General features: G+C 33.1%; 1 protein-coding gene across 1 annotated transcript; it reads left to right on the top strand.

Annotated features, from left to right (window-relative positions):
- Positions 1 to 238: 238 nt before the first annotated feature.
- On the top strand, positions 239 to 7,517 carry LOC112513713 (UDP-glucuronate:xylan alpha-glucuronosyltransferase 1-like). The gene is made up of 4 exons (XM_025120066.1): positions 239 to 264; positions 4,165 to 4,377; positions 5,063 to 5,697; positions 6,345 to 7,517. Exons 1-4 carry the CDS (start codon positions 239 to 241, stop codon positions 7,367 to 7,369), a joined length of 1,899 nt encoding a protein of 632 aa, XP_024975834.1. The 3' UTR covers positions 7,370 to 7,517.
- The last annotated feature ends 6,378 nt before the right edge of the window (positions 7,518 to 13,895 follow it).

Here is a 13,895-nt window from a genome sequence, read left to right as displayed (position 1 = left end):
TGGTGTCTTTTCCACCCCCCATGCCCTCCCCCACCAACTCAGCTTACGTAAAGATACTACCACCACCATTTGACATATTTATCATATACGTTGGCTTGTCCCATTCTTCCATCCTATACATCTCTTCCTTTTTCAACTATTATATTTTGTACCACCAATTTCATCTTCCAAACTCTCCTACTCGTCAAGTAGTAGGTTGCAGCCACCATCATCCCTGCCACTGCCGCCTAACGACGCCATGGAAACTAGACAACCGTATTCCAAGTAAGTCCTTTCATTCGTCTTGTGAAACAGTTTCTCGGTGGTTGTATTCACTTGTGAATCATCTCTTTTAACATTCGTCTTCCATTTATCATGAATCCTTATATCATGTGTATTATTTCATGACATTTATATCATGGTTCGCTATCCTTTGTTTTCGGAGTCATGTTGGTTTATGTCTTCTTCCAAAAAGATGTTGATGATCCAACACAAGGGATAATAGCACCTCTATGATTCGAACTTCAAACCTCATGCTTCATTAACGTAAGGAGGTCGGCTTCCTAACAGAATGAGTGAAAGGTTTGGGGTTCGACTTAGGTATCACATACATGTCCCCCTAACATGCGACGATCTACCTCTCACATGACGGTAGTGAGACCGATATAGTGGGGGTGCTAGAATGTGTGGCATCATACCCTTTTAGTAAAATTGGCGTAACATTATATTATTTAAGCCAAAGTCGTGATCATTTAAGGGTTTGAAGACGGCCAATTTGCTCATGCTTCGATTACTAATCTTACTTTTCGATTAAAACCCTATACTTTTTATCATCCTTTGATAACAAAATGTGAAATTTCAATTTATACGAAAAGGGCATTCAATGAAAACAAAGACGGATATAATGACGTCTTTCGTACTTGTTGATCGAGTAGCGTATTTCGAGTTCTGACTTAGGCTTGGGAAGCTACATTGAAAGGGAAAAACCGTAAAACCTTCCTCTCTAGACTCTCCAATCTATATGCTTAAATTTCCTTTCCTTGAATCTACATCGTGCCTTTTGATTTAGAAAATGTTCATAGTATGTTTCTTTAGCAAAAATGTAATCAAATAACAACTCGATTACATTTGAAGGCACTAGAAGGGTATCCGCATAATATAGCGAGATACATCTCGATTTTAATAGTTCTTTTCTTTTGTCTCAGTCGGTTTTATGTGGTTTTGAGGAAAACGACTATGTTTTTACTTTTGAATAAAATATAAAAATGAAGATATATCATAAAAAAAAATTGAAAAACGATATCGGTACCAAGCAATCTAATTTTTTTTTGGTGTATTTCTTTAATTCATTTTTTTTTATTTTTTATTTAATAATATAATTTTTTATAAAGATAATAATTAAATATTTTGTTAGAACTCAATGATTATTCTAATTATATTTAAGACTTTTTATATTTAAAATGTGATGTATATATGCAGTTAGTTACACGAATTTAAACATAAAGCTTTAATAAGTTATATTTACGCACAATTTACTTGTAATCTTGAATTTTAAGTAATATGTATCAATAAACAATACTTCATACATAAAAAATGGTCTTTAAGAATTTTTATCAAATATTTTATAATATAACACAGATATTTAAAAGATAGATTTTGAAATACCATCAAGTTAAATGTTCCTTTTTCTAATATTGAATGGAAAAAGTTTGGTTGGTGAATGAAAGGAATGTCTTGACTTGAAGCCATGCCATGTACCTAAATAAGGTTGGTGAACGGATGTTCATCATTGGAGATGTCATTTTGACCATTTTCTATAAAGTATTATGATGATGGTTTAAACTATATATAATTTTTTTATCATATATTAATTTTTATTAATATTATTGTACGTAAAATGATCAATTAAGACAAAATGGAACACTTTTATCAGTGGATTTTTCTTTGGAAATCCGTTATTAAAAGGGCAATTCGTAACAAAACCGTCATAAAAGTTGGTGGATAAATTGTTGTTGAGAAATTTAAATCAGTGACAAATGACCTAGACATTTTCAAGGTGACTCGTTGGTTTTTTTTTTTTTTTTGAAAACACTTAACGACATTTTTATGTTTCTTGCATTTTAAATAAATATACTTACAATAATAAGTTATTTATACTATATTAAAAACCACCTTTTATACATGAAGTATTACTTCTTGATGTATATTACTTAAAATTTAATATTACAACTAAATTGTTCGTAAGTACAACTTATTAAGCATCATGTTTGAGTTCGTGTAACTAACTGTAGATAAACATAATCAAATACAAGATAAAATTCTTATTTTAAATATAAAATCTAAAATATAATAAGGATAATTATTGAGTTCTAACAGAATCATTATCTTTATAAAAATGCCAAAAATAAATTATTCGCTACTAAACCTAAATTAAAGTATAATAAAAAAAATTGAATTAAAGAAATTGTACAAAAAAACGAGAACTTTTGAATAGTAAATTTGATATTAATATCGATATATTTTTTCAAATTTTTATGATATCTTCAAATTTAGTTTTATTCAAAAGTGTATATTATCTTTCTCAAAACCACATAAACCGTATTATATCAAAAGAGACAAAAAATAAAATGAAACATTAAAAAATGAAGACGTATTTCATTGCATTGTACAAGTACCCTTCTAGTTAGAAGATATATATATATATATAATGTTTTTGATGATTTAATAAAAAAATTAATATAAATAAACAAGCATGAAAACCATTGTTTTTGCTTTTGAAATATTTGTGGATATAGATTGGTAGGTGATTTAAGAAATGAGTTGAGTTGAAGCATCGACCCAAAAGAGGTTGGTGAATGGATATTTCATTCTTGGTGTGGTCAATTTGACCATTTCCATAAGTAATTAATATAAATCATTTTTTTTTTAATTATATCTTTAACCCTTACAATTATATTAATTATTTTAATCGAAATACTTATTATATATGATGAACTTGAGCAACAACAATTATGACTGGTCCTCTGATCGATAATAATGTTATTCATGTGATTAAATATAAAAGTATTTTTGTTTATATGTGTACTAGTGTTCGACACATGTGTTGTACGGTGATCAAAATTCAATTTAAGAAAAAATGTAAAAACTTCGACCCTGCAGAAGTGCGATGTGTCTGAAAACTCGGAATCGTTTTTATATTTATAACGTCTCGTCCAATACTATAAATCACGATTTGGAAAATACTAACATCAGATGAAAGCACATCCTTAAATCAACACTTTCATTCTATGTATATATAAGTGATATAATAGATATTTAAAGTACATTTGTTATTATAAGTACTGCAGTAATCACAATTCTTGTTAAAGAAAAAAATGTATCATTTGCATTCGTTTTGCACACAGTTTTACCAATTAGGTGGTTTTGATTTTAATTATAGTTATAGATTTTAAAGCTCCATCATGTTTTTATACATCCATCATCTTCTTTCAAACTATCATCTTTTTATCAATATGAGATGATGAAAGTAACCTTAGTTTAGATTTGAGGAACATTCAACCTCATGTTGCCAAGTCTCCATCCTTGGTTTTACTTTTATATTTGCACAATAATTTTTATCCTTTTGAATGGTTTTCATTCCAACCAAGATTATAGATTTCAAAGATGTCATTCAAAATAAGACAATCCTATACGGCAAACCACATGATTTGATACATAGGCATCCAATTCACCTTTCTTATACACTTCACTCTGTTCAAATCTTTCAACTCTTCATCAATGTAGAACAACTAAAACTCGACCATAATTCACCATTTGTCAATGTTTGGTTGGTTTAATCTGTCAATGTTTTTTTATTTTTTATTTAACTTCAAAAACAATTAATAAATATAATCACAAAAACTATAAATAAACAGTGAAATGCATACGATAATTAATAACATATTTGAGGTTAATCCAAATTTTAAGATATATATTTTGACACGAAATAATATTACATTTTAATATTTATTTATTTAGAACGAATTTTTTGATCGTTTTTAGTATTACAAAACAATTACAACTAGTTCAATCAATAAATTATGATGCAATACAACGGTTAAAAATACAAAAATAGCTATCACCATGATTTGTTTGTAGACTTAATTAATTATGTTTTTGTTTATTACCGAAAAACGATGTTATCAGTGACGAAATATGCAAAAGAAGGTTCCAAAGGAGCAAACTGGAGGACGGTGAGAAGCCGATGCATATCACATTACATGATAAAACCAACAACTGTAAAAATAGACCGTCGAAACCAATGCTACTCGTCGTCGTGCTTGCAACCCTCATCATCATCACCTGCTCCCTCTCCAATCATCGCCACGATTACACCTACATCTCCCATGTTGTTTCAAGGTACTCTTAACTCTAACCTAATTTACGATTTCATGTTCAATTAAACTCCATTATTGATCTGTAACTAGAGCAATTATAATAATGGTACGTGTGTATTACTTACACTGAGAGAATTATCAAACTTTTTCATGTCATTTTAATAGACAACTCAAAAATCTCAACATATAGACGTTATAACAAAATCTTTTTAACTGCTTTTTCAAATCTTGTAAGTCTCTTTATTAATTAATATCGAGAAAATATATTATTAGTTTAATTTACATTAACTATATTACTAAACTATATTAGTATGATTTTATATATAGGGTCGGATTCCGGTAAGAATGGTAATTAAAAATGAGAAAAGTACAAAAGGATCTCCATCATTTGATCAATCATAATTGAACATTAACAGTAATGGGATGCACCGAACCAATTCCCGTATCAAGTACAATTTATGAGGATGGGATGAGATTAAAATTTATAAAACTTAGGTTTTCAATAAATCCGTAAAAGTTGAAGGCAAATATATACAAATTTATTAATTTAAATATATTAACAAGTTCAATATCTCAACAACAAAAACCTCCAAAAAGAAAAGCAATCATACAGTTACAAGCTCTCACCAAAAATCTATTGAAAAACCTCTTGACCAATAACCAATTGTGGATGCTTGCAACTTGTTTTGATGATTTGTGATGAACAGGTGGAAATTGGGTGGAGGAGAAGATCAAAGATACGAGTCGTGTTTAGAAATCAATTGGCAAGATATATCGAGTGTTATCGAGAATTTATCCGGCAAAAACCGCATGATTCACGGGATCGGATTCTTGAACTTTAACAAGACCGAAATCAGTGATTGGAAGAGAAAGATTTTAGTTACACCTCCTAACGAAAACGATCATATCGTTCATCTTCATCTTGATCCTGTCGATAAAAACGTCACATGGGATTCGTTGTATCCTGAATGGATCGATGAAGAACAGGAAGAGGAAGTTCCAAGTTGTCCAAACTTCCCAAAGATTGAAGTACCACGGAAAAGGCTCGATCTTGTTGTGGTGAAGCTTCCATGTCGAAATGAGGGAAACTGGTCGAGAGATGTCGCCAGGCTCCATTTGCAGCTTGCCGCTGCCGGACTGGCGGCAACGGTAAGAGGAAACTTCCCGGTACACCTGCTTTTCGTCACCAATTGTTTCCCTCTTCCGAATCTGTTTCCCTGTACGGAACTAGTGGTTCGCCGGGGGAATGCTTGGTTGTATGAACCAAATTTGAAGGTTTTGAGAGAAAAGATTCAACTCCCAGTTGGATCTTGTGAACTTGCATTGCCTTTTAAACCTCGAGGTTAGTTTGGTTCGTAACGTAACAACTTTAACGTTCAAAATCAATATAAACTTGCGTATCATAACAAAATCGGGTTTAAAGAATGCCAAATTATCGAAGTGTTCTAATACACTACTTTATAAGACTTAAGTTTATATGACAAAACAATTGTTTGTTCTATGTAATAGTGTTAAAGTAAGATTATATGATGGGTTTGGGCTTCTTAACAATTTTCTTAGGACACTTTTGAAAAATGTGTCTTATGAACACATTTTGAAATAAAATGTCATATAAATCAGATTATTAGAACACTTTAGAAATAAAATGTCACATCAATTTTTTATAAGACACTTTTGATTGTGTCTTGTCAACACATTTTTATAGCATAATTGTTTTCATAGTATATTTTTTCAAATAATATCATATAAAAAATTAATGTCTTCTTATTTCAAATAGAAAACTTGTTAAAACACTTAAAACCGTCATATCAACTGACTGTAACACTTTTATATTGGATACACATGTGTTTGGTCTTATAAATGTAAGTCTTATAAAACAGACTATCAGAACACTTAGAACTTTTTGGGTCCTATGACCCCGATTTTGTTATATTGACATATTATTGTTAGAAATTGTCACCTCTAACTAATGTATGTTTGCGGAAAAAGAGGGAGAGTATATCGGGAATGTTCGACGGGAAGCGTATGTGACAATCCTACATTCGGCTCATGTTTACGTTTGCGGCGCAATTGCTGCGGCACAAAGCATTCGGATGTCGGGTTCGACTCGAGATCTTGTGATACTTGTAGACGAGACGATTAGTGATTACCATAGAAGTGGGCTCGAGTTGGCTGGATGGAAGATTCGCACAATCCAAAGGATACGAAACCCGAAAGCGGAGAAAAACGCATACAACGAATGGAATTATAGCAAGTTTCGTCTGTGGCAATTGACGGACTACAAAAAGATCATCTTCATCGATGCGGATATGCTCATCTTAAGAAACATCGATTTCTTATTCGGGATGTCGGAGATCTCGGCCACCGGAAACAATGGGACGCTATTCAACTCCGGTGTGATGGTCATCGAGCCATCGAATTGTACGTTTAAGCTTTTGATGGATCATATCAACGAGATAACATCCTATAACGGAGGTGATCAGGGGTACCTAAACGAGATCTTCACGTGGTGGCATCGCATTCCGAAAACCATAAATTTCCTGAAGAACTTCTGGATCGGCGATGACGATGAAATGAAAGAGAAAAAGACTCGGCTTTTCGGAGCGGACCCACCAGTGCTTTACGTTCTCCATTACCTCGGGCTAAAACCGTGGTTGTGCTTTCGCGATTACGACTGCAATTGGAACTCGGATATATTTCGAGAGTTTGCGAGTGATGTGGCTCACGAGCAGTGGTGGAAGGTGCACGATGCAATGCCCACTCAGTTGCATCAGTTCTGCTTCTTGGAATCGAAGCAAAAAGCACAACTGGAGTGGGATCGACGGGAAGCAGAGAAAGCAGGGTTTAGCGACAGGCATTGGAAAGTGAAGATAAAAGACCGGAGATTGAAGAAATGCATCGATAATTTGTGTTCGTGGAAAGAGATGCTGAAGCATTGGGGCGAGACAAATTGGACCGACGATCAGAGTTTTAACCCAACACCGCCCGCGATCATGAAACTCGAGATCAATTGATTAGTACTACTTAAGGTGATCCAATTTTTGGTATAGTCTTTGATTTTCATAATAAAACATAACTTTAATCATGTATGTTCATAACACTTGGTACTTTTTTTTTATCTAGTCTTTTGATTTTTGTAATAAAATGTAATTTTGATTTTGTATGATGAATTATTCATGTTTATTTGGGATAATATTTTCGAATATTTAATTACATATAACAACGTAAAAAGATGATTGATTACTGTATCTTCAATAGTCTCTTATCGGTTTTTTCTTTCGGTGTAAAGATGCAAAACCCATACTAGAGTTCAAGACCGACATGGGACCACATGAGCAAGAATCGGACTTTGTGACGGGGCCAAATCTAGCCTTGGTCCCGTCTAAAAAGACTAAGGGGTTGGTTGACAGTTGCTGAATGGTTTGGTGTAAAATGATTAAGTGGTCAGAATGATTACGAGACTTTCATCATATCGTGCAAAATGTAATATAATTGTTTGGTAATTGTTTACAATGAAATTAGAGCGCTTAGTGGTTAAAGGAGGTCCAGGATACAAACTCATTCAGAGGGTTTTAGAACCATTAAGAGACAAACTTTATTTTTGCCAAAGAAGATCTACCTCTTAACGATTCAGATGTTGACTTATAATAAAACTATTAAAAGGTAAACAAACAACCCCTAACTAGCATATTTTTTAGCCCAAACGGTTAGTACAAGTAAAAAAGAACTACAACTTTTCTCTTTTTATGGTTTTTGATGTTCAAAAAGACATTTTTGTCCCCCATGAATAAAGATGTTCAAAATTGAGCCCATGACACGTCCTAATTAGTAGGGTTGAGACTCAAGTACCATATTCCATAACCAAATAGGTATCAAAATGAAATCGGACACAAACCGAATCAAATGCATGTAATCGGTTCGGTTATCGGTTCCAATTTTACAAAAAAATCGTGATTCGTTTTTTCGCTTCTCAGTACCAAGAATTTCCCAAAAAAAACCGAACCGAACCGGAATTGCATTGAACACATGACTATTGAAATTCTCTCTCTATTTTTTTTAAACTAATCCATATCTTCTCTGAAACAAACCATACGTTCTCCATAACTATTGCTTTGATCAAAAAATCGACCCTATCACCATAAAAAAGATCGGTTCCTCCATAAATCAAGTAATTATTTTTTAGTTAATTATTGGTTAATAATATAATAATCTTAATATTAATTATAAGTTTATTGTGGTGTTTTTTTACGGAGTTGAATACTATAAACATTTGATTATTTCTTAGTCCACTTTCATTTTTCGGTCTCAAGTGGTCCTAGTACCGAATCTTCCTGTCCTGAAACCGAAACCGAACCAATACTGAACTAGTACATACGGTTAGGTCTTCGGTCCTAGTTTTAGTCCCACTAAAAATCGGTACCAACCGGTTCGCTACGAGTCCGGTACCGATCTCATCCCTACTAATTAGTAATTAGTCTTGAGCTTTTGGCACAATCACAATAACCGATTGTTAAGGAACTGGTTTAATGCTTAAAATAATGTAGTTGAAACTTAAAACTGAAAGTCCTAATTGGTACCTTTTGAACGGTCCTAAGTAGGGCTAGCCTGATTCTATGTAGGACTGACCAAAATTTTCTTATATGTCTTATATAATCAATGTTTTAACACTCATGGCACAAATTTAACAAAATTACTTGTTGGTTAAGTTTGTACTCCAAAACAGACTTGACAAAAACAACATTTGTCAAATTGTTATACTTATTCGGTAGTGGTTTTCAATTGACTAGATGAAAATGTAACCCGTTTTGGTATCGATTTTGGATTCCCTTCAACTAGTTTTCGTTTTCGTTGAAGACATTTTGTTTTGTACTACTACTGAATAAAATCATAAGGCTTTTACGATAAAAAAACGTATTATATTTTTTTCTCCGAAACATAACATATATTTTGGATCTAGCAAGATTACATTATATCGGATCCTAAAACACATTGGGACCGGAAAAGTGATTGGGTCCTTAAGATGAACCAGGTCCATAAAACACTTTGGATTCTGATATTCTCGGATTCCATTGGATTCAGATCCGATAAGTATTTAGGATCCTGATAAGTATTTAAGATCCTAACATATATCGGATACCATCTGACCACAAACATGAATGTCATGAAGTTTGATTCTAAATTTGTGAATTGGATTTTAGACAAAATCATAGAAACATTTATAATTAAGTGTTCTGTTGGATGTATTTGTTTAATCATCAAATCAAATGATTGAAACCAACAATATCCCCCTATTTGTTATAACACAAATAGATAGATAATGCAGGAAAAAAAAATACTTGGAAAGAAAAACGATAACGGAACTCTTAAAATATAAAACTTTTAAACACAGATTCAATGATTTGTTTTTTCGGATTCTTTTCGTCTTTTCTTTGTTCTCCTCTGTTTTTCTTATTTTTTTAGGCTTTTCTTTTCGGATTACATATGCATGAAAATAAAACAGATTTTTGCAAAAAATATAAAGTACTAAAATATCCCAAACTTCCATTTAACTAGGCAAATGAAAACTACAATACATAGATTTAAGGATCAAATGTTCCGGGATACATCTAAGGAACTTTTTTTTTCCAGGGGTTATACTTTGAGAGAGTTCAACTCAATATCCTGATTTTCGGAGTGCATCACCTTTCATTCTTAGTTTTTCCATTTGTCAATTCTTTTTCCAGAGTCATCTTGGTTTTTCCTTTGTCAATTAAGTTCAGATCAAGAATCGGAATTTCATCAGCATGTTGTTCCTTACGCTGCTCCCCTTCAATCGGATGTCTTTCTTTTGACTCCCTCTCAAAGATGGCTTTATTTTTATTTCTTCATCCAAGCTATTGGGATGATTTGAATCTGAGTCTGATTCATCCCCCTTAGTAGCAATAGATGAAGAAGGAAGTACATTACCAAGCCGGTTTCTTAGTACTCACAAAGATATATCAATCTACGCTTGTTGAATTTCCAAATGGATCATCATAAATCGATCTTCAACAGTGAAGGGGACTCGATGCAACAAAATCTAAGTATGTTGAATCATGAATGCATCATGAGAGAATGAGTGTTGATTTTGGAGTGTAGTTGTTATAAGGATGTAACAAAGCATTGAACAAGGTTTGTAGCCATTTCTTCTTGGAGATTGAAGTTTGCTCCAATAACTTTTTTGATGTATCCTTAGCAGTCCAAACAGCATGTAAATGACTTTGTAATGACTAGATAAGTTGATCAATGAAAGTGAGGGTGTGAGATGAGGTAGGTGCATGAATCGGGACATGCAAACATGGTAACATGTTCATTGGATCAATATGAGAAGTCGGATTATGTGATGGATTGTCTATGGTGGTAGGAAGATGAGCTTTATCGCCTTGATATTTTCTCATAACTTCTAAGGGGCTTGAAAAAATGTCTTTAATTTGGAGGACTTAGGAGGAGTTGGAATCTTCACTATTTCCAGTAGTTGTTTCTGGAGCTTCACCCAGTGTCACTACAATGTCTTTTGGGAGTGCATGCAGGAGATGGTTTGGGGTTCGGATGCCTGGGTTCGAGATGGCTAACTTTAGTAGCTTCAGACTGTTGAGAGTCGTCAGCCAAAATACTACTAACGACCTTCTAGATAGATGAGAGCTTTGTTAAAGCATCGTTTGTCTATGTAAGAGTTTAGGGTTTTAAATCGATTTTGTAACCATTAAAACATAGCGGAAAATTAATTTTAGGTTACATTAAATAGAAACTATTTCTAAAATAAAATCCTTAGTCGGATGCATTCACAATTAATACAAATCTGAACAAACCCTATGGTGTTCAGAAGATTACCTTAAGAGAAAATGAAACCAAGCCAAATGGAGCTAAGGTAGTTGTTGTTGCTCAAGGAACATATGATGAAGCTTCCAAATGATCTTACTTTAACACTTAACAAGTGTCTATATGTACCTAGAATTACTAGGAATATAGTTTCTTGTTCTCAAGTATAACATATTGGATTTATGTTTAATTTTAGTAATAATTCAATTTATGATTACTATAGCATTACTAGGAATATAGTTTATTTTCTCAATTACACCACTTGCGAGTTTAGTCTTCAAGCAGGTGGAATAATTTAGGCCACTGAAGCTCCAAATGACATGGAATACACCATTCGAGTTTCCCGTGCTAAGGTTCAAAAATCTATATTATCCTTAACCGTAAATAACTAAAAATAGCCAAATATGATGAACTCCCAACCTTAGATGAGGTGGTTAGATTCCTAAACTTTATTGGATATAATAAGGAAATTACAAACATTAGTGAAATTAAAAGACGATTTTTACCCCCATGTGAATGTCCTATTCAACATCTTAATAGGAGTTTAACATGTAAAACGGGTAGCATGAACATCCTCACAATAATATACATGGAGGTATTTTTTATATGAGATTCTAAACATTGTACATAAGAAGAACCAGTTGAAATCCAAGGGCAAACCAATCAACTCGGTTATATTTCCTTAATTCTGACCACTGTTCACCCGAGGAGCAATAACAGAACATTCCTTACCCGTGGATGCTGCAAAGACACCTTTCATCATCATGAACTATCACCGTCCAATGATTCTGAAGCGAAGATTTCTATAGGCTAGACCTCTCTCAAGATTCATGCTCAAATACCTCCCACAAGATTCACCCATTCTTAACTCTTGTTTAGGCATTATACTTCCCTTAAAACCAAGGGAAGTTACCCCAGAACGCATGGAACCTAGTGTTTCTAGTGCGAAGTCAAAGGGAGCTTCAAAAGAATATGAGAGTGATGAAGAGTTCTAAACACAGTTGAGAGGGAAAATGAAGAGAGTATGAGAAAAGAAGCCCAAGCAGGAAGATCTGAACCAGCCGAGTCCAACTAGAGCTAGCACATCTGCTATCCCAAGTGCGCAATCACTTAAAGATATTGAAAAAGGTCGTAAGGTCAATCTGATCCCAAAACCCATGACAAGAGCTTTTTACACACCTACAAATATAGTAATCAGGACCAAAAACAAGAATACAGTTAGTCTCAATATCGTCTTTCAAGTATTAAAATGGTACAAGTACCGAGTATTGTCTACAGGGATGGGAGTAAAATTTTAATAAATGTAATATGAAGGAAATTATTTCAGATGACGATTTTGAAGACTTCAATTTGTGTGAATTAGCAATTGTATTGATCCGCTCTCTTAGTGATTTTATGATGATTCTTTTTATCTTACGAAGTTTACTGTCTCTGTATTCAGCTTTAGCGAACATCACTGAGTCTATTCAGTGATCGTTGAACATGTATTTTAATTCTCTCATAGACAAGTATTCTTCAGGAAGACAAAACTCACACCATAGAACCTTCAGCAATATCGAAGATAAAGCCGAAGACGAAGACAAGCAAGTTCATGATCTGATGCGGTTTTCAGTGATAACAAACTCGTCCACACAAGTGTGAAATCTACTCAAGATTTAGCGAATACTGAAGAAACCTCAGCGTTATTCCAGTGTCAGCGATCAAATGAATCTTGTTGAACAAGATTAGTTTTTGTTTTGTCCTTCTACACAAAAAAAAAAGACAAACCCATACCTCTCAAAGTAAAGTACTGTACGGAGTCACTCTACTGTCTTCAAGTGTACTTACCTACTTTGTGAAATACTACTGTTCATATACGGCTAAAGCTTGTATATCTGCAACAAAGGAGAAGCTCACCTCTTGAAGCGTGCCACGTGCTTTGTACCTTCTAAATTACATTTAATGTAATAGGTATAAATATCTGAGAAGTTTTTCCTTCTCAATAGTCTTCCCTCTACCTCAACCACTCTAACAAGTGAAGAGCACATGACCTCTTAACCTTTTCTTTTAGCAAGTCTTTTCTTTCTTGCAATCTGTAACTTGTGTGTTTCTTTGATTGTTTAAATAAGTTATTTATCTTATCTTTTCCGCAAACAATCTGTAAAATTATGTATTGATCTTCTTTATCAATAAAGGATTTCTAAAAGTGAAATGATTCAGTGTTTCTAATCTATCATTGAACTCTTAAGCAAATGTATCTTTCTCTTTAAGGTATGTCTACTTATCTCTTCTATTTCTCAAAACTTATAACCATCACTGAATACTTTTCTTATTCAGTGATCAAAATGTTTAAAAAAATATGATTCAGTGTTTCCTTATCTATCACTGAACTCTAGAGTAAATATATATCTCTAAGATATATCTAGTTCTTTTCTTTTCTCAAAACTTAAAACTATCACTGAATACTTTTCTTATTCAGTGATTAAAATGTTTTAAAAGTGATGATTCAGTGTTTCCTATCTATCACTAAACTCTAGAGTAAATATATCTCTCTAAGGTATATCTACTTCTCTTCTTTTCTCAAAACTTAAAACTATCACTGAACACTTTTAAAAGTGATGATTCAGTGTTTCTTCTTCTTCTTCTTCTTCTTCTTCTTCTTCTTCTTCTTCTTCTTCTTCTTCTTCTTCTTCTTCTTCTTCTTCTTCTTCTTCTTCTTCGTCT

Source organism: Cynara cardunculus (assembly GCF_001531365.2).
Source record: "Cynara cardunculus var. scolymus isolate 2C chromosome LG 5, CcrdV1, whole genome shotgun sequence".
Lineage (NCBI taxonomy): Eukaryota > Viridiplantae > Streptophyta > Magnoliopsida > Asterales > Asteraceae > Cynara > Cynara cardunculus.
Note: the sequence above shows the minus strand (reverse complement) of the source record. Positions and strands in the feature narration are given on the sequence as shown.

What these genes read in the sequence shown, in the direction of transcription:
- LOC112513713 (XM_025120066.1), top strand. Translation starts at nt 239, where the DNA reads ATGGAAACTAGACAACCGTATTCCAA. An exon ending in ACTAGACAACCGTATTCCAA is followed by an intron (nt 265 to 4,164) that starts GTAAGTCCTTTC and finishes CGATGTTATCAG; the next exon opens with TGACGAAATATGCAAAAGAA. An exon ending in ATTGCCTTTTAAACCTCGAG is followed by an intron (nt 5,698 to 6,344) that starts GTTAGTTTGGTT and finishes TTGCGGAAAAAG; the next exon opens with AGGGAGAGTATATCGGGAAT.